The 20,067-nt window shown below is 37.8% G+C and overlaps 3 protein-coding genes across 7 annotated transcripts; 2 read left to right on the forward strand and 1 right to left on the reverse strand.

Annotated features, from left to right (window-relative positions):
• Nucleotides 1-578: 578 nt before the first annotated feature.
• Nucleotides 579-6,778, reverse strand: LOC9310886 (vesicle-fusing ATPase). The gene is made up of 21 exons (XM_021020721.1): nucleotides 6,496-6,778; nucleotides 6,091-6,186; nucleotides 5,922-6,003; nucleotides 5,784-5,834; nucleotides 5,215-5,385; nucleotides 4,883-5,037; nucleotides 4,692-4,800; nucleotides 4,230-4,329; nucleotides 4,086-4,141; nucleotides 3,790-3,855; nucleotides 3,636-3,718; nucleotides 3,290-3,423; nucleotides 2,863-3,073; nucleotides 2,306-2,437; nucleotides 2,161-2,221; nucleotides 2,015-2,074; nucleotides 1,875-1,933; nucleotides 1,683-1,770; nucleotides 1,459-1,581; nucleotides 1,204-1,269; nucleotides 579-1,096 (listed from the first exon to the last, which is right to left on the reverse strand). The coding sequence occupies exons 1-21, from the start codon at nucleotides 6,669-6,671 to the stop codon at nucleotides 953-955; spliced, it is 2,223 nt and encodes a 740-aa protein (XP_020876380.1). The 5' UTR covers nucleotides 6,672-6,778; the 3' UTR covers nucleotides 579-952.
• A 1,266-nt stretch (nucleotides 6,779-8,044) lies between these two features.
• LOC9310887 (mediator of RNA polymerase II transcription subunit 16) lies at nucleotides 8,045-15,920 on the forward strand. 5 transcript variants are annotated; one of them, XM_021020687.1, is made up of 16 exons: nucleotides 8,045-8,656; nucleotides 8,746-8,814; nucleotides 8,917-9,005; nucleotides 9,107-9,219; nucleotides 9,328-9,429; nucleotides 9,873-9,963; nucleotides 10,159-10,755; nucleotides 10,973-11,591; nucleotides 11,680-11,759; nucleotides 12,080-12,162; nucleotides 12,617-12,853; nucleotides 13,209-13,380; nucleotides 13,718-14,214; nucleotides 14,473-14,649; nucleotides 14,798-15,175; nucleotides 15,284-15,920. In XM_021020687.1, the coding sequence occupies exons 1-16, from the start codon at nucleotides 8,355-8,357 to the stop codon at nucleotides 15,428-15,430; spliced, it is 3,753 nt and encodes a 1,250-aa protein (XP_020876346.1). In that variant the 5' UTR covers nucleotides 8,045-8,354; the 3' UTR covers nucleotides 15,431-15,920. The 5 variants fall into 5 exon arrangements, with proteins under 5 accessions (XP_020876346.1, XP_020876347.1, XP_020876348.1 ...); XM_021020688.1 differs by having other exon boundaries at nucleotides 8,060-8,656; nucleotides 13,721-14,214; XM_021020689.1 differs by having other exon boundaries at nucleotides 8,060-8,656; nucleotides 13,209-13,335.
• A 1,059-nt stretch (nucleotides 15,921-16,979) lies between these two features.
• On the forward strand, nucleotides 16,980-19,952 carry LOC9308788 (sphingolipid delta(4)-desaturase DES1-like). The gene is given in 8 exon segments (XM_021020843.1): nucleotides 16,980-17,250; nucleotides 17,446-17,572; nucleotides 19,017-19,250; nucleotides 19,253-19,323; nucleotides 19,325-19,389; nucleotides 19,392-19,471; nucleotides 19,474-19,529; nucleotides 19,531-19,952. Coding segments are annotated over 8 exon segments (984 nt in total). The 5' UTR covers nucleotides 16,980-17,191; the 3' UTR covers nucleotides 19,823-19,952.
• Nucleotides 19,953-20,067: the final 115 nt, after the last annotated feature.

The following is a 20,067-nucleotide window of genomic DNA, read 5'->3' on the forward strand; positions in this document are numbered from 1 at the left end:
TGATTAGTTTGTCTATATATTTGACACATATATAGTATAAGGAGCTGATAATGATATGTCACCAGCTATAAATTGATGTGGATATAATTAACCAGCAAATAATTAGTTTCATAAGAAATTAACCTCAAGTTTATTATCTGGCGTTGGGAATTATAATCTAGGGTTTATAGACAAATAGGCAAATATTATATGAAGCTAGAGACAACTGTACAAGTTTTTAAGGCATGCATATTCAAATATACAGTCTTAGATTTCAACATATTTGTTGAACTCACGTTTGTCTTCTTAGCTTTCTTGCTGGTATAAATCTCCTAACTGGAATATGTATTCCAGGATGACAATTTCGATTGTGTAGGTTATAAATAGATTACATATTCATATACATAGTATATCAAAATTTTGTAATCGAAAATAAAAATTCTGATATGTCACGAAATCAAAGAAATTTGAATGTTGTGCAAGTGAGAGTTGACTTGCATAACACTTTAAGTCTTTTAAAAGGAGATGCCAATCGTGGAGATCACAAGTGAGAAGATGAATGGGGCAAGGCAATTGTCAACAATGCAGAGCACAAAAAGTGTGAAATATCGCAATTTGATATCGATGTTTCTAGACATTTACTGACTAGTCGCAAGGGGGAACGAATATATGTACCACTAATGGTCGAGGTGGTCCTTAAGAAACACAAGGACATGGACCATCAATATGAGTTGAAACAAGGAGTCAAACAAACCACAAATTAATAACTCAAATCAAAAGAAATATTGTTTTAGCCACAAAAAGAAAGCAAAAGGGAACACAGCATCATAGCCCTTCTCATCAGTTTCATTCCTCCACCAAATAACAAAGCCGAGTAAAATTTGTTTCCAAAAACAAGGTCGATCTCCATGAGAATATCTTGAACAGGTCAAGCCAATGAAGCAGGAGATAAAGACGTATATGTACGAAGTTTTTAGAATCGAACGATGTCTTGTAGGCAATCAAAGAAATGAGTGATCTTGATTTTCTCTTTCCCGGCGTAGATAGCTTCTGCAGATCCACCGTGTTCTCCTTGCGCAGCCATCTCTATTAGCATGTAAAGCTTCTTGATTGGCATCTGCGCACGAAAGTAAAGTAAAGAATCATTGTATAGACAAACAAACCTATAAACAATTTCACGGTATTTGTCAGTTTTATTTCCGCGTGGAGAGGGAGAAAACTTACGTCATTGAGAGCCTCTGCCGCTGCGTCGACATCATCCTCTGAGAAGACGTCAAGCTGCGTTAGCACCTGAAGCACAGAAACACAAGGAAAAAGACAACTGAGAATATAACCCACTCAAGAATCGGTATTGATGGGCACTGTTGCCACCTCGAAACAATGAAAAGGAAAAATAGAGAGTGGATGGTGGAGTTTACAAAGGGTGGAACTGGAAAAACAACATATGAAGAAGAAAACGAGTTGCTAACAAGCATTTACCTTCTTTGCGTCCTCTGTTTTCAATGTTGGAACAGAGTAAGTGACAGAGAAGGAATCACAGATACCAACAGAGTCTAAGAAGGTTAGTTCACTTGTTGTCCCGAAGACGAGAAGTTTCTTCCCCTGTGAACAAAGACTTCACCAAATTAGAGATGTTCCACTATAAGAAATTAATCATAAAAAACAATGGATAAGAAATAACAAAATGGCGCCAACCGACGCACCTTAGGAGGGAGTCGTTTGAGAAGGACCATTAGCGTCTGTGAAATTATGTTTGAAAAACGAGGACCGATTGCTACGTATTCCAACAATCTGGAATATCAGAAATTTAAGTACTGTGCCGAATAGAAAAACTACAAACGTTTGCTAAGAGTCTTGAGCCAAGTTTTGAAAGAAAACAAATAGCAGATAATAACCTTTCAATATCGTCAAGGATAATGATGCTCATTGGTGATTTATACGCATCCTCAAAGACCTGGTCTCATTCACAGCAACACCAATTTTCAGTGGACAGAACAAACAACAAGAAGTGGTAGAGTGTTTCCAAAGGACAGACCTTGACGATGTGAGCACATTTTGTGCTCTCAGAAAGACCAATCATTGTTTCGGCAGAGACCTACAAATTAGCAAATCAATATCACATAAAGGGAAAAGGTGGTGGCAAGGTCTAAATATGTTGCACAAAGAAAGATGGACACTTACTATCTTAACATATGGGAAGTCACTATCGATACCAACAGTTGCAGCCAAAGCAGTTTTCCCACTGTCCAGAGAAAAAGTTTAACAGTCAGAAAGGCTTACAAAACAGTAAGCTAAAAAATGTGAGTAATTTAACTACGGAAGAAACCTTCCACTGGGCCCCTCCAGAAGGCAAGTGACTAGAGGACTTCTAGTACTAACTTTAACTTGTTCAACTAGAAGCATAGCTCTTTTGTAAATGTGATTATGTCGATCACCAGAATCCACCATCCCATTGAGTCTACATACATGTCAGAAAAATCAAAATAAAGCACTGGCAAATCTAAATGCAGAAATAAGTCATGCCAAGTGGTCGCTGGAAATACAAATGGATAGGACAGAAACAACAGAAAAACTATAAAGAGTAAAATTGATGATTACGAATAAGGAATATGGACGATTCCTTTATCTAATGTGAGATGAAACTTTGCCTAAAGTCACCCTCTAATTTTCAGAAATGCATGGAAATTGCTTGAACAGATAAGAAAAGCAGGCCCTAGGTAATGAAACTTAGTACTGCGTTTTCAGAACAGACTCACAGCCTCACAGGAAAGAAGAGAATTAAGTTCGGCTTTGAAACAACCACCATATCTATGTAAACGGCCTATTCCATCAACAACTATCCCAAATCGTCCAAACCACCACACACTTATTAAAGAAATTTACCTGCAGCGCTCCAGGTCATCTGTGGAGGCTCCAAATGCAGGTTGAACTTCATAGATAGCGTGGAGAAAATCCTCCATAGTGATTTTGATATTCTCTTCTTCCACTGGCTTTGTAAGATCATCCATGCTTAGTTGTCTGTTTAATGCATATGATGTAGCACTTTTAACAACACCTTCAAGCTCTGCACCACTGTAATTTTTTGTTCGAGCAGCTGCCAGACAATATTGATATATCACGTCAGAGAAACATATATACTAGCAACTAATCCAAAGCATAAGACTGAATTTCTTAGGTCTTCTAATACAAATTACTAGACGATCTTCAAAAGAATAAATCTTTCATCCAGTAAGGTGGTGATATTTGGAATTACAGAACAGGTGTACCAAACATTCCATGATTTAAACAAGTATAAACTATGAAGACATACCAAGCTCTTGGAGATTGATATCAGTACCAAGGAAAGAATTTTCCTTCATCTTATTTGTATGAATCTGAAGAATTTGTAGACGCCCAGCTTCATCAGGAAGGCTTATCTCAACCTGAACCTCCAATCTTCCAGGCCTACAGTCCAAAAGAATAAAAGTCTAAATCCACATGTAGTACACTCATTCCAAAATTTCAGTAAGCGCAACTACACTTTGGATGGTATATTTACAAATGACAAATAGAGAAACCTAAGATAAAAGCTACTTCAAAACCTTCTGTTACTGCTTTTGGTGTAACTGGAGTATAAAGGAAATGGCTGCTATCTATTAGCACAAGGATGAAGATACCTTAAAAGAGCTTCATCAAGCAAATCCTTTCTGTTTGTCATTCCAATCAGCAAAACATTGTTCAAGGCCTCCACACCATCTATCTATAAAAGGGTGTTAGTCACATCCATGAAAACTCCGAATAAACTGATAACAGCTCTGATCTTTGACTGACCTTTGTCAAAAGCTGGTTTACGATACTATCATGGACACCTGTGCCATCTCTGGTTGAGCCTCTTGACTGAAAATCACAAAGCATACCAAATCGTTAATTTATTGTTTAAACTCATAACTAGTAGATCCCATGACAGTTAATAATATCCAAATTACAGAGAAAAATACAGTCACAACACAGAGTAAGATGCAAGATTTATCACCCAGAGTTAATGGGACTGGTTGTCAAAATTAAAAGCATATTTACAGCTTCAAATTAGCAAAATCATCAAAGATAAGAAAAGATAAGTTGTTTACCTTACAAATAGCATCAATCTCATCAAAGATAATGACATGCAACTCACTAGCATCACCTGAGAAAGAAAATAAGAGGGCCCAATTAGCATATGCGCCGGAAAAAGAAAACACAAAAGCCGATTAGAAAGAACAATGTTTCCTTACCAAGGGTCCTCTGGTCTTGCTCAGCATCAGCAAATAAGTCTCTTACATTCTTTTCTGTCTCACCAACAAACTTGCTCAGCACCTCAGGACCATTAACGATCTATATAATGCCAACAAAAGAACAACGGAAGTATTAAACATGTGGATTTCTGGAACAAAGGCAGTGAATGAAACATTAGAATGTACTAGTAAACTATTGAGGCAAACAATTGAAACAGGGTCTGCGGCTGCCAATGTATGAAGAAAATAGTGAGATAATTAAACAGTCAACAACAGGTTTTTGCAGAAGGTGTACATCCAACCAGGGTAACAAATCATGAAGTGATAAAACATTTAGGTGTATAAATTGGAGTGAAATCCTGGGTAACAAACTAATTAAAAACATACAAATGAAATTAAGGACTACAAGCCAGTAAGTTATCATAACTCTTCTTGAGAGACTATTATGAAAGTCAGAAATACCTTTGGATCCTTTCCATTAAGCATCTTTCCAATCTGCCGTGCCATAAGGGTTTTGCCAGTACCAGGAGGTCCAAAAAGAAGCATCCCTTTAACATGCTTTATTCCCAATCTGCAAGATCAACAAAGATAAACTTAGAAGGAATATATCTACAAATACAGTCTAACACTTGCTTGAAGAATGAGGCAGAAACCTGCTGGTGACATGAGGAGGAAATACACGAGAAGCAAAAGCTCTTCTAAATATATCAGCAAACTCTGCACCCAGACCACCTATGCCCAGCGACTCAAGGTTAAATTCCTTATGTTTAAATATATTGCTGCTAGCAGCTTCCCGTTGGTTGACAATCTACATAAGAACATAAAAGGTTTAAAAATATTGATACAGGAAAGCCATCCACATCTGTTTCCAGAAGATAGCAAGCATCAGATGTGATATTATGTTTGCTATTTTAAATGTAAGATTGAATCATCATTTAGTAGGAATTTTTAGAGTAACTGATTCAGAGAACTTATAAAATCGGACCTTTATGCCACTTGAGTTTGATGCTTCGAACACAATATATGTATCTTTAGAGAGCAACCCTCTTTCGATACCATTCGTGTGATCCTGACCCTCTACATCCGCTCGATTGACCGTAAGAATGTAATTAGTTCCATGATACTCAAATGTTGCTTTCTGGCCTACAGTCAAGACCTGCAGCAGTGTGCATTGGTTCAATAAATTAGGCTAATACGATTTGTGAGGATCTACAGGCCAAAAAACCAAATAAATGCTACCACATAATCAAGAAATACACGAGTAGATAACTGTAAGCATAATATTACAGGATTTGCAGGATGGTCACCAAGTGCATTCACTGAAAACCAATGCTTCAGCAGAAAAATAATGTAAATGACAAGATCCATGTACACATTGCTACAAATGGAATCTATACCAGCTAATCTGTTTTATATAGACCTTATCTGTTTAGGAATCACAGTTCTCTCATTTTTCCTCTCAGATGCATGTTTAAACCACAGAACAAGAAATGTGTACCGCCAGAAGCCAAACAAGTAACAAAAATAGAGACAGCAGAACAAGAATATCTCTACCTGGTTGGTGTATTTCCTCTTAAGTTGGGTAGAAAGGAGAGCAGCATCAACCTGTAAAGTAATATTGTACAGAGAAGTTGAGTTCAATCACAAAGCCTGCAAAGATCCCAAGAAACACATCATAGATATCAAAGAAACCTGCTCGCTTTTAGTCCCTTTCTTTACAAATTCTAACTCAAGCGTCAGCATAGCCAGATCAAAATTTTCTGGAGGAACAAATCTGCAAGAACAAGACAATATTTAGAAACCAAAATGTATTCAGGCCAGAAGATTATGATAAAAAAACAAACTGTATGATAATAATTACCTGCTAACAGATACCATATCACCAGTCGAAACTCTAGCATGCCGCCTTTGAATAGCATTGAGAGCAATATTTCCATCACGGATGCTTCCATGTCCAGTAATCAACAGTTAAGTTCACAAAAATCGAAGTAAATGACACAATGAACAAGTTTCAACATTGTCAAAGACCAAAGGAGCTCTGATTTTTATCATACATGAAAACCAGAAAAACCTAAATTGTACTTGTACTACGCTCTTCAATCAATATAAGAACAATTCCTAGGGCTGAGATTCAAGTTTCGAAGACCGATTTCGGTAAATTTAGCAGTAATCACAAAAAAAAAGACCATTTCACATAAAAAATCAACTCGAACTATCGCATTGCAATGTAACAAATGGATCGTGAAATGGAAAAAAGAAAGGATATCAGAGAGATAGAATGAAGGTATCGGCAACGTTGGCGAGGAAGAGATCGGAACCGGGAACGGAGAATTGACGGAGATCGGAAGAGGAGCAGTAAGCGAGGTTAGTAAAAGCTAGATCTGCAGACGGAGTATTGGTCACAGTCATCGTCATGACTTGCGATCCGTAACGACCCGCCATGGCTGTTTCGATCTCAAGTTTTTCTTCGAGGCTTTTTGATTTTTTGTATCCTTAACGAAGAAGAAAATTTGAGGGAGAAGGACTAAACGGAAGACGACGATCGATCGATACGATTTTTTATAAAAGATTTTTATTTTGAGTCACCCTGAGAAGAGCATACCGGCCGGTTCGACCAGTATCCGAGACTGAATTGAGATAAAAATTGGTACATCTGGTCAAAACCCCTCAAATTCGATAACTCGGTTCGATATCAAAATCCGGTTCGCATCACAATTCATATTATTATTTTTTAATTAATTAGGGGTTTCAGTCAAAATTTTATAATACTTTGCCCACTGATTATTTGAGCAAGTCATGAGACACCTCCTCACAATTAAATTAGAGAAATCTGGATATCATATTTTTGATAAAAATCCGGAATCAATCTAATCTATGATCAAGTATCATGAAAATGTGAAATTTAAAAAGGTGTAGAAGCTCAACACATAAAAGATGGAAGCTAATGAGTGGAATAAACACAATGAACAACTTTCACAGAGGGAGTTTTCCAAATGAATGTCTCCCACCGCAAATAAACTTAAATGTAATGTTGATGCCTTTGGAAGGGGGGAGGTTAAATGGTATTGTGCAAACACATACATCATAGTTTGGAAGCCGAAGCAGCGGGTTTTCAATGCTTTGATAACCTTGGAGTGCAAGAAGTGTTGTTACTAGCTATGTGACTCAAAGAATTTGGTGCAAGCAATAAGTGATTCTCATTCTTGGGCATGACTCAAATGCTACATTGAGGAGATACAACAACCATGTAGACACTTTAATTCCGAACTTTCAATTTGGGGAAAATGTGCCCATGCCATTGCCAAATGTCAAACAAGCATCCTCTTGTAATTAGTATCTTTCCATGTTTACAATTATGAATTTGAAGAAAAAAGAATTTATGATCATTTTCCTTAATCAAAAGATTCAAAACTATCTTTTTTTTTTTTTTTTTTTTTTTGTCGTCTAAATTTATTATTAATTGCAAATTATGAGAACTGTTACATAGACGATTCTACAACTGACAATTCCTTCCGACCTGGCGACACTTCCTTCTCTGCGTAGAATCCTGGCGAACGGCTATAATTGTACATCGTTGGAGATCTCTTGCACACTTGCCTCCATTAATATGCAAATTTGTTAATAAATCGCAATATCTAGAACTCGAACCTCAGACCTCTTGGTGTAGAAGCATTAATCAACCCTTGGTCAACCAATGGGCAAATGGGTTTCCACAATTCAAAACTATCATTTCATTTTTTTTGTCTTAATAAAATACTCTAAAAGAAGAAGAAGTAAAATTGCAAAAAGAGGAAAAAAAAGAAGGCTAGTAATAAAATAGAGAGAAAGTCACCAGTCACGACGGCGTTATAGGATCACTTTCACCGAGTTTTTAATTTTCATCATCCCGGCGACGAGACTGTGACTCCAAACCCTAAAAAATCAAAATTGCATTTTTTTTCGATTTTGATTTTGTGGGGATTTTGGAATTTTCCCCGCACTAAGTCCTCTCGTTAACCCCACTAATAGTTTCTCTCTCTCTCTACGCACAGTGCATTCTGTCGCCTTCAATCGCGACTTTTTGTCACACTTGCCTCTTTTCTCCGATTTTTCTATAAATTTAGGGTTTTGTTTGCTTTCGCCGACATGAATCAGCAACACCCAGAAGAAGTTTCTTTGGGTGGAGGAAACATTGAAGCTCCAGCTACAGTGGAGGAGGAAAAAGAGCAAGTACAGCATAAGCAGGAAGAGACTGAGTCTACGGATCCAATTGTCGTCGTCGCCGAGGAGAAATCAGCAGACGGAGAGAAAGAAGACGATAATACTAGTACTAGTAACATGGAGATTGATCCTGTGAGTCCGGCTACAGTTTTCTGTGTTAAGCTTAAGCAGCCCAATTCCGATTTGCTTCATAAGATGAGTGTTCCTGAATTGTGCCGTAACTTCAGGTTTGACTCTTTCTCCGATCGGAAAGTTTTAAGATTTCACCTGCAAACTCATCAATTCCTGTAAAGTTTTCTCCTTTTCTTTGTATCAGTGCTGTTGCGTGGTGTGGTAAATTGAATGCTATTGCTTGTGCTTCTGAGACCTGTGCCAGGATTCCAAGGTTTGGTTTTTGTTAGTTTTCTATGTCTTCAATAATAATGGAGATATATGGGCAGTGATGAATTTCTCATTTTTCATCTTTCACTCTTGTCATCTCATGCAGCTCCAAGGCAAATACACCTTTTTGGATACCAATACATATCTTGATACCTGAGCGCCCAACTGAGTGTGCGGTGTTTAATGTTGTGGCAGGTATTTCGACATCACTTGCTTATTTATGAACCTGGTTGCTCTAGTAATCAGAGTTTGGATTCAGGGGTTTAAACAATTATGATGCAATTTTGTTTACGTAGACTCTCCTCGTGATTCTGTCCAATTTATCGAATGGTCTCCCATTTCTTGTCCTCGGGCGTTACTCATTGCTAATTTTCATGGACGGATAACTATCTGGACGCAGCCTACTCAGGTTTGTGCTCCTGATCACTGGTATTTACCTTTATAATTCTTCTGTATCTTCTGTGTCTAGATGTTTTACAACACCCTCAGACGATTTTTGTGTTGATTGTTTGTGCAGGGTTCGGCTAATCTAGTGCACGATGCTACCTCCTGGCAGTGTGAGCATGAATGGCGTCAGGACATTGCTGTTGTTACAAAGTGGCTGGCGGGGGCTTCTCCAGTATGTACTTTTATGTTTTACTTATTTGCCTTTTTATCAAATACACTGCATGTTTGTCCCTTCACGGGTTCATTAAATTAATAACGGAGGGGATGCATGTGAGAGTGGGCAATGGAATTGCTAAATCGTGAGTAATTGAACCGGAAATGTCTCTATGTTTTGGAGGAAACGAGATGAAGAAACCATAACTTCCTGGAAATACCAACTTTCTGTTTGCGAAATTACTAGACTCCTAAAAGATCTTCCAATTTTCATTTCTTCGATACGTTTCTCTATGATCATAGGCATGGACACATAAGGAGTAATGGATAGATGATACTGCCATTGCAAAGTACATGTTCTGAACGACTAATATCATGTTGTTTCTGGCCACCTAGTTTGCTGCTCTAGTTTTATCCTAGGAAATTTATCCTGTATGTTTTCTTTTTTTTATTGAAAATCAGTATAGGTGGTTGTCCTCCAAGCCAAGTTCTGGTACGAATGCAAAGTCAACTTTCGAGGAGAAATTTCTCTCACAGAGCTCTGAAAGCTCAGGTTTTCTTCTACTTGCCTCCTGTGACTCATTTTTTGATGATATATTTAGAACTATGCACTCAATTATGTCAGTTTCTTTGACATTCATATATATGTGACAAGATCAATACAACATGTTATGATTTCTATGTTATGACCTTAGTGCATTTTCCTCCATTTTATGTGACGGTTCTGATTCTCGACCTATTGTTGCAGCTCGGTGGCCCAACTTTTTATGTGTGTGCTCTGTTTTCTCATCCGGCTCTGTTCAACTTCATTGGTCTCAGTGGCCTTCTAACCAGGGATGCACTGCACCAAAGTGGTTTAGTACAAAGAAAGGTCTTTTAGGTGCAGGGCCCAGTGGAATTATGGCTGCTGATGCTATTATAACGGACAGTGGTGCCATGCATGTAGCAGGAGTTCCTATTGTAAACCCTTCAACAATTGTAGTATGGGAGGTGACCCCTGGCCCTGGAAATGGACTCCAGGCGACTCCAAAAATCTCTACAGGCAGTCGTGTGCCACCATCCCTTAGTTCTTCTTCTTGGACAGGCTTTGCTCCTTTAGCTGCTTACTTGTTCAGCTGGCAAGAGTACTTGATATCCGAGATAAAGCAAGGGAAGAAGCCCACAGATCAAGATTCCAGTGATGCTATATCGCTAAGTTGCTCGCCGGTTTCCAATTTTTCTGCTTATGTAAGTCCAGAGGCTGCAGCTCAGTCTGCAGCAACCACAACATGGGGATCTGGTGTTACTGCTGTTGCTTTTGATCCAACTCGTGGTGGTTCAGTGATAGCAGTTGTTATAGTTGAAGGTATTGTTCTCATCCTTCTCTGAACCTCATATTGTTTCCATGATAGAATAAACATTTTCAGGTTTACATTGAGTTGTTGGTCAATCATATAGAAATGCTCATATATTGAAGAGCAGAGCTGCCCGATGAGAGAAAATGCTATTTTTGTTTTGTCTGGTGCTATAGAAATGCTCATATATTGTTGTTTAAAATAGATGCTAATTGGTTGCGTCTCCAGGGCAGTACATGTCTCCGTATGATCCAGATGAAGGTCCTTCAATCACAGGCTGGAGAGTACAGCGCTGGGAATCAAGTGTTCAACCTGTTGTACTGCATCAGATATTTGGAAACCCAACTTCAAATTTTGGTGGACAGGTCCCCACGCAAACTGTCTGGGTATCCAGAGTGGATATGAGCATACCGCCTACTAAAGATTTTAAGAATCATCAAGTAGCTGCAGCAGGACCAAGTGTGGATGCACCAAAGGAGCCTGATTCTGGTGATGAGAAGGCTAACAAGGTTGTTTTTGATCCTTTTGATTTGCCAAGTGATATTCGTACACTTGCACGGATTGTCTATTCTGCTCATGGTGGTGAAATTGCAATTGCTTTTCTTCGTGGTGGAGTTCATATCTTTTCTGGTCCAACATTTTCACCTGTTGAAAACTATCAAATAAATGTTGGATCTGCAATTGCTGCACCCGCATTTTCTCCAACAAGCTGTTGTTCGGCTTCTGTATGGCATGATGCTGCTAAGGACTGCGCAATGTTGAAAATCATCCGTGTTCTTCCTCCTGCTCTTCCACGTAACCAGTCAAAGGTTGATCAATCAACATGGGAGCGGGCGATTGTTGAGAGGTATGTAATCTCTGGTATATATTTTCTAGCTTGTCTGCTTGCAAATGAACTTATATAGTGACTTGAGGTATGCATTTTTTCTTAACAGATTCTGGTGGAGTCTTTTGGTTGGAGTTGATTGGTGGGATGCAGTTGGCTGCACACAGAGTGCTGCAGAGGATGGGATAGGTATATTAGTGCTAAGTGTCTTGATTTAAAAGTTATTTAATATCTGCACTTAAAATTTTTTATTTTTTAGTTGTGGAACAGCCCCTGGATTTAGTTTTGCTTAGAAAATGATAGGTTATATTTTAGTTTTTGAAAAGTTCTAGTTTTAATGGCTGAGTGTCATTCAAAGAACCTTTTCTCTATTTTTCTATTTTGCTTTTACACTAGGCTTTGAATGATATAAACTTTGAAGGATAGTGGTTCAAATATTATACTGTATTGTTTGAATAATATATGGCTGAAAGCACCGGATGATGTGTTTCTTTTTATGATGATTACAGTTTCATTGAACAGCGTGATTGCTGTCATGGATGCTGATTTTCACTCCCTTCCTTCAACACAGCACAGACAACAATATGGCCCTGTATGTTTTTCTCAACCCGAACCCAACTCATTACCTTTCTCCTTTTTAAATGTCTGAACTGTTTGCATGGCGGTACTGTTTATTATGCCTTGTTCTTTTTTTCTGGGTTTTTATAATGTTGTAGCTCTATAAAGCTACTCTATTCCATGACCGTGCAGAACCTATTTTGTGTTATTCTTTTATCGGACTATAAGATAGTGTAGCTTTATACAGCTTCATTTAATATATAAGAAAAAGGGGAAAAAGAAAGAACAAACTGCCTGTAGTGAATCTGATTTTGGATTATTTGAGTAGCCAGTATACAATGCATCTGATTGACTGATTCTAAGACGCTGAACAGAATATTGGCAGTCTATTGTCCCCTTGAGATGCTTCATGTTTATTTTTTTTTGCTTTCTTTCCTTTTTGGTTGGTTGCGCTGTTTGGTAAGAATTTGTATTTTTATGGTTTTCAGAACCTAGACAGGATCAAATGTCGGTTGCTTGAAGGGACCAATGCTCAAGAGGTTCGTGCCATGGTTTTAGATATGCAAGCAAGGTTGCTGTTGGACATGCTCGGAAAAGGAATTGAATCAGCTCTTGTGAATCCTTCGGCGTTGGTTTTTGAGCCATGGCGAGTAGATGGGGAGACAATAACAGGCATCAATCCGGAGGCAATGGCTGTTGATCCTGCTCTTGTTTCCAGTATTCAGGTATCTTACTGCCTCCAAGTCTGAGGATGAAGTTCTTGGTTTTTCTTTTATGAAATATGGAAATTCAAGGATCAAAACCTGGGAACGGTTCATGCAGTGTTTTCATTTAAAGAGTTGTTGCTCTTTGCTGAATGCTGATATATCTTAGTTTTTACGTTTTATAATCAGTCAACACATGCTGTATTAGATTTGGTTATTTGGCACTATCTGAAGACATTTTAGATCATATAGTGAACATTGCATTTTCTGATCATGGATCTAATATCATTGAAACAGACCATATCACCATCCTTATACAAGTTTGGTTTCCTGCTGCAAAATTTTCCATACTCTAATTCCTTTTGCACTTTTACAGGCTTATGTGGATGCTGTTCTTGATCTTGCTTCACATTTCATCACACGTTTAAGGCGTTATGCGAGTTTTTGTCGGACGCTTGCGAGCCATGCTGCTTCTGCTGGAACGGGCAGTAATCGCAACATAGGTACCAGTCCCACACAAAATGCATCATCTCCTGCAACACCTCAGGGTCAGTATACTATTGATTTTTTCATATCTAATTTATGACAAAAGGGAATTTGAATGGTACATAGGCACATAGTGATAGAAAATTCCATTCCCTTCTTGGTCGGTGATGATATGAAGCACATGTTTGGTCCTAGAATTAATGAATATGAGATGAGCTTCTGAAGTCTTGATATTCTTCATCTTTGTAAACTATAGCGTATTGTCCAGCTATTTTTTCTACGTAGTACAATTGGATATCTTTGTTGTTGGGTTTTGCATGTTTCTTGTAGGGGTGCAATTGAGGAATATCCCAACTCTTTTATATACAGTTTTTCCTGACAAGTCACTGTATCATGCAGCAGGCCAACCTACTACTACTACTACAAACTTCAGTGGAAGCACACAAGCTTGGATGCAGGGTGCCATAGCGAAAATTAGTAGCTCAAATGATGGAGTATCCAACTCTACCGCAAACCCAATCAGTGGTTCACCTACCTTCATGCCAATAAGCATCAATACAGGAACATTTCCAGGAACACCTGCTGTTCGGCTCATTGGGGACTGTCATTTCCTTCATAGGTTATGTCAGCTGTTGCTTTTCTGTTTTCTCCAGCGGTCTTCACGATTTCCCCAGCGAAATGCTGATGTTAGTTCACAAAAACTTCAAACGGGGGCTACCAGCAAATTGGAAGAGGTCAACTCTGCTAAACCAACCCCTGCCTTGAACAGGATAGAGGAAGCCCAGGGATTCCGGGGTGCCCAGTTGGGTGCTGGAGTGAAAGGGATTGACGAAAATTCTGCTCGTACAACAAAGATGGGTTCTGGGAATGCCGGTCAAGGATATACTTATGAGGAGGTTGGCACCTGTATTCCTGTGTCCTCTTTACTTTTATTCAATTATCCGTGGAACCCTTTTGTTGTTACCTCAAGAATAGAGGCTTAATCTGATCAATATGGGTAAGAATAACGGAAACCCTTGGTAGGTTGGTGGAAACTATAACTGAGTGAATATGATAGACTTCGTAGATTTTGAAACGAAGAAAGCAATGCCATGTTGATGGTACAATAATCTAGAAAGTTTCTTTAATGACAAGGTATGCTTCTGATCTTCCAGGTGAGAGTTCTTTTCCATATACTAATGGATCTCTGCAAGCGAACATCTGGTCTTGCGCATCCCTTACCTGGCTCCCAGGTAGGTAGTGGAAACATTCAAGTTCGACTGCATTATATTGATGGAAATTACACTGTATTGCCTGAGGTGGTAGAAGCGGCTCTTGGACCACATATGCAGGTAATCCGTGTTTATAATAAAAATTTTGAAACAATTTTTATTGTTCTTGTTAGTGGCTATTTGGTCAACTACATTATGAAATAATATCTTGTGATCTATATTCTCTGGTTTCTCATAAGATAATTTGTTGTAAAAACTGAATTAACAGAACATGCCTCGCCCAAGAGGAGCTGATGCTGCTGGTCTTCTACTTCGGGAGTTAGAGCTTCATCCGCCTTCCGAAGAATGGCATAGAAGAAATTTGTTTGGTGGTCCCGGGTCAGAGCCTGAGGATATGGTCCTGACAGACGATGCTTCCAAGCTGAGTAACTCCGTAGATCTGCCTGATACAAGCTTTTCCGGAATATGTGATGGATACAACAGAGTCCATAGAATTTGGCCAAGAAAACGCAGGATGTCTGAAAGAGATGCAGCTTTTGGTTCAAATACTTCTGTGGGTTTGGGTGCATATCTTGGAATCATGGGTTCTCGTAGGGATGTTGTCACCGCGACATGGAAAACTGGTCTTGACGGAGTTTGGTACAAGGTTACTCTCATACATTTCCCTTAACATTTCTTTACTGTTGTAATGTGATAAAGAAGTAAAAAAATTTTTTGTCACACCTTAGTAACATGTATGTCTTTCTTATTGCAGTGCATAAGATGCCTAAGGCAGACATCTGCATTTGCTTCACCGGGTGCCTCTAAGCAGCCAAATCCGAATGAACGAGAAACCTGGTGGACCAGCCGTTGGGTCTATTGCTGCCCCATGTGTGGTGGAACGTGGGTCCGTGTTGTATAGGCGAACAAATGAACTTCCCATCTACTATATTGGTTTTGATCGAACAACCAGAAAATCAGTAAATTTTGAGGAGCAAAGAGTGCAAACCAAACCAATTGGCTTAGACATCACAAAATTCACCTAATCCTTATTCTCGGACCTGTATGATCTAACCACTGTCCAATATGTAAGTCTTGAATGGAACCGGAAGCGAGAGGGTCTCTGCAAAGATTCAAGACAGTGTGTGGTGAAACAGGTCTTGGTGTATAGCGATTTATTAGACTTGGTTGGAGCCATTATGGTCTATAGAGTTTGCTTTTTGTGGACTGTAAAACTCTTGAGGCTGCAACATCATTTTTTTATGTATTAAAGGGCTTTAACCTTTTAACTGAAGTGGAGTAGTAAAGAATGTAGAGGAGGACATGACGGTGATGTAATAGAGATCATGGTGATGATGTAGTAGAATTCATGATGGCGGTAATTTTATGCAAGATTGTGTTTGTCATGAAAAGTGGACTTTTGACTCGTCATGCAGCTAGTACTACTTTTTGTTTTCTCATTTTTGTCAACTACTACTAAATATAATTACAGCTATTTCATAATTTCCTTAACTGAATCAAATCAATTAAAATATGTGTAAGAAGCTTCTATACTTTTTATTTACGTCGTGGATCAATGAGCACACATTGACATGTTCATAACTAACGAAAAAAAAAATACTATCAAGGTTTTCGACTTTCTCACTAAATCACTTATAAATTTTTGACTTTTGTTTTGATAAAAGAAAACTAGTAATTGTAATTATAAAACTCAAAACTATGGTCGATGTTGGGGGTGAATTTCATTCATTAGGTACTAATGTCTCAAACTGCTACATATATATATATATATGTGTGTTTATCAAATCAACATACAGTGGAAGAGAGGTTACCGTTAGAGTTTTGACATTATTTGTGTGTCATTAGCAAATAACATGTTATTTTAACCGATAATACGTTATTTTACATGTTATCACGTCATATGTAACAATTACGTGTGAAAATACACTTTAATTAATTTTTTTTTTGATAAACCCTATCAGCTGTTTTCCGACTAATGTCAGGGGTAGCCAGATCGCCTGTTACTGGACTACCATGTAAACTATTTGGGCCTTTTGGCCCAAACCCAGACTTCCAACACAAATGTGTTTTTTTGTTTCCAGCGTGGATCGAACTTGGGTTAGTTCCTTCCAACTTTTCCACAATTCTTAACTACCACTGAACAACAGCAGTGTGGGGTTTAATTACTTATTTATTATATTCTCACCACACCTGTTCTTCCTACAAATAAAACCCCTTGACACATTCATTTAAAAGAGTCAGCATTTTATTCAAAAAGCAAACTTCAAAGCCAAGCTGTGAATAAGTTTTTTGGTGAAAAAAACACCATCCAATTATAGGAACAATAACTAAACAGAAATGAAAAAATATATATATATATATATATATATATATATATATATACACGAAAACATCAATTAAAATCAAAAGATTGAAAAATGACTAAATATAGTTAGTTAAGAAAATCCCGCATATTATTGGCTTATTTCCTCTCACACACACATGCATGTGCACGTGGAACGTCTTCTCTTCTCTTGCACCTTTGAAAGTCTCTGCACCATCTCCTAAATTGCACCACTAATCTTCGAAAACAAAATCTCTCTATCGTTTGACTTTCTCTCTCTCCCGTCGTCTCACCGGAAAAAACAACAGAAAAATACCGACGGGAGAGACGAAGAAAGGAATGGGGAAAGGAGGACGTGAGAAGATATCATCAAAGGAAAAAGAAGAAGAAAGAGAAGGAGTCATGGGCCCAGAGCCGGACCTACGCACATTAACATGAAACAATACAATGGACCCCAACTTTTTTTGGAAAAAAATCTATTACAAAAGAACCCTATTTCATGAAATAAAAAATTATTATTGAAAAAAACACCTACTACTATTATTATTTTGGAAAAATTATAATAGGGTCCCAGAATTGGTTGGTCCGGCTCTGGTCATGGCTACAGATTTCTTTTGGTCTTACACCGATGAGCCTCATGCTTCTAGGAGACGTCAGATTCCGTATCGTTATCCTCAGATTAGACAACTATTTGGTCCTGATCCATGGGCTTTCCTCAAGGTCATTATTCCCTATCTCTGTCTCTACCATTATTCTCGGATCTAAGATTGCTTTTTTTATCATTTTTCTCGTACGTCTGTTGTTGCTATTCTTCATCTTCTTTTTGATCCCACAACATTTGAGTTTGTGATTCATATGTGATCTTTCTTACTCCATATTAACCATTAATTAGGGTTTTTGTATTGGGAAATTTGATTTTATAGCCAACGAAAAAATTAATAATTAAGAAACTAACGCTTCAAAAAAAAAGAAACTGATATTGTGTATATTTTATGTAATAAAGACAATTCTAACCTCTGTGTGAAGTCCACGCTATTATTCTTCTTATCTTCTTCTTCTTACCTGTTGCGTGAGAAATCTTTTTTCTTGGCTACTGTAAAAATTTGAATTGAGGTTTACTTTCATCGAAATTACAGTCACGAAATCTGAAGCTTCTGATTTCTTCTATGATAGGTTTGTATAATTTCGAAGAGAGAAAGCCTTGTAAATTTCGGAAGGGTTGTCTAGGATTTGTTCGTAATTGATTTGGGGGTTTCAATTTACAGAGGCGGGATCTCGGTTTTGGGCGGAGCTATTCGAACTACGTGGTTGCGGTTGGCGTCGTGTCTCCTGCTACCATCAAAGAAAGCGGACTCCACACCTGAAAAGAAAATCTCATATGTCAGCAAATGTGTGTAGTTCCCAAATGGAATAGTACACGCATTATTAAATAGAATAGTATAGTATATGGTAAAACTAAGCCACGTCACCCTATCTCTCAAATTTGTCAGCCATCTTCACGCGCCTCTCATTTCTATCCTGACGAGTGAGAAAGAGTTTCTAGTCTTTTCAGGTACCTCAGATGTTACGAACTGCATTTCCAACTTTGTGGTGCTATATATTTAATTTCATCTGCCAAAAGCGTCACTTTTGTTTTGCAAATCAACCTTTTGTTTTTTTAGGTCCGCATTTGTTTTTTATTTTGGTTCAGTTCGTGTTTTAGGGTTTTTTTTTTTCATTTTGGAGATGAGTCCAAGCAACTGAATTTTATTTCAATTCGAGTTAGGATACAAAATAAAACAAAATTTAACATAAATAGAAACTACATAAATCAGTATTATTCATTTTTAAGTAGTGTTTTTTTGTTTCGATTATATTTTTATCATACATTTTAGTTACAAATATTAGGTTTTAAGAGATTCGTCTTACTTGGCATAAAATTTTCTTTATCGTTAGGGCTATTAATAGAAATTTGGTTCGATTTGGGTTGGTGAATGGCACTTTTTCACCCAAAATATTCAATTTGCTTTGTATTTTTTCTAAAACCCAAACAAATAATTGAAATTTGGGTTCGATTTTGTATTTTTTATCCTTAGGGCTATTAATTGAAATTTGGTTCGATTTTGGGTTGGTGAATTTTTTCTAAAACCCAAACGAATAAGCAATTTTGTATTTGTCTATACAGATCGCATTAGTAGTTATTCTTCAACTTTCAACAGCTGCAATCCTTCACAACTCAGGATGGCTCAAGATTCTAGCCATTGGATCATTCCTCAATCACAATCTCTTTTTAGCAATCCATGAGCTAAGTCACAACCTTGCCTTTTCAACTCCTGTCTACAATCGTTGGCTCGGTATTTTTGCCAATCTCCCAATCGGTGTACCAATGTCGGTAACTTTCCAAAAATACCATCTCGAGCATCACGGCATCACCGGTTCCAAGGATTAGACGGTATTGATATGGATGTTCCAACTTACACAGAAGCTCTCATTTAATATCTTTGCCAAAACAATTTGGGTTTTCTTACAACTCTTCTTTTACGCTCTTCGTCCGGTCTTCATCCACCTGGTTACTGGGAGTTCATCAATTTCTTCATTCAGATAGTTTTAGATGTATCAGTTGTTCTCTTCCTCGGATGGATCGGAGATCTTTCGCGTATCTAATCTTATCCACATTTGTTGGAGGCGGCATGCATCCAACATTTTATCTCAGAACATTATGTTTTTAACCCGAATCAAGAGACTTATTCGTATTACGGTCCATTAAATCTGCTAACATGGGGTGTCGGCTACCATAACGAGCACCATGAGTTCCCGAGGATACCGGGAAATAAGCTGCATTTGGTGAAGGAGATTGCAGGAGAGTATTATGAAGGATTGGAGTCGTAAAAGTCATGGTCACAAGTGATTTATATGTATATTATGGATAGAACAGTTGGACCTTATAGCAGAATGAAGAGGAAGCTCTCAACTACACATAAGTCTGACTAATTTACTTTCTTTCTTTTTCTTCAATACTTTTTTTTTTTTACACCAAACTCTGTATTTTTTGTCCCGTTTTGTTTGAGGGATTAACATTTGTTGATTTTTGTAACCTTATTGGATGAAAAATTTGTCATCTTAGAGCATGTGCAATGGGGAGAGACTCTCACAGTCTCTCATATATATTATTTTAATACATTTAATTTAGTTTATTTTTTATTTAAATTTTGAAAGATAGAAAAGAATTCATAACC

This window comes from Arabidopsis lyrata (assembly GCF_000004255.2).
Source record: "Arabidopsis lyrata subsp. lyrata unplaced genomic scaffold ARALYscaffold_6, whole genome shotgun sequence".
In the NCBI taxonomy this organism is placed as follows: Eukaryota; Viridiplantae; Streptophyta; class Magnoliopsida; order Brassicales; family Brassicaceae; genus Arabidopsis; species Arabidopsis lyrata.

Bases quoted from the DNA above. Each gene is read 5' to 3' on its own strand.
- LOC9310886 (XM_021020721.1), bottom strand. From the start codon at position 6,671: ATGGCGGGTCGTTACGGATCGCAAGTCATGACGATGACTGTGACCAAT. The intron at 3,719-3,789 runs GTCAGTCAAAGA...ACCCTTTTATAG, and splicing joins TAAACCAGCTTTTGACAAAG to ATAGATGGTGTGGAGGCCTT. The intron at 2,222-2,305 runs GTTTCTTCCGTA...TTCTCTGGACAG, and splicing joins CTGGAGGGGCCCAGTGGAAG to TGGGAAAACTGCTTTGGCTG.
- LOC9310887 (XM_021020687.1), top strand. From the start codon at position 8,355: ATGAATCAGCAACACCCAGAAGAAGTTTCTTTGGGTGGAGGAAACATT. The intron at 9,220-9,327 runs GTTTGTGCTCCT...TTGTTTGTGCAG, and splicing joins TCTGGACGCAGCCTACTCAG to GGTTCGGCTAATCTAGTGCA. The intron at 12,854-13,208 runs GTATCTTACTGC...GCACTTTTACAG, and splicing joins CTCTTGTTTCCAGTATTCAG to GCTTATGTGGATGCTGTTCT.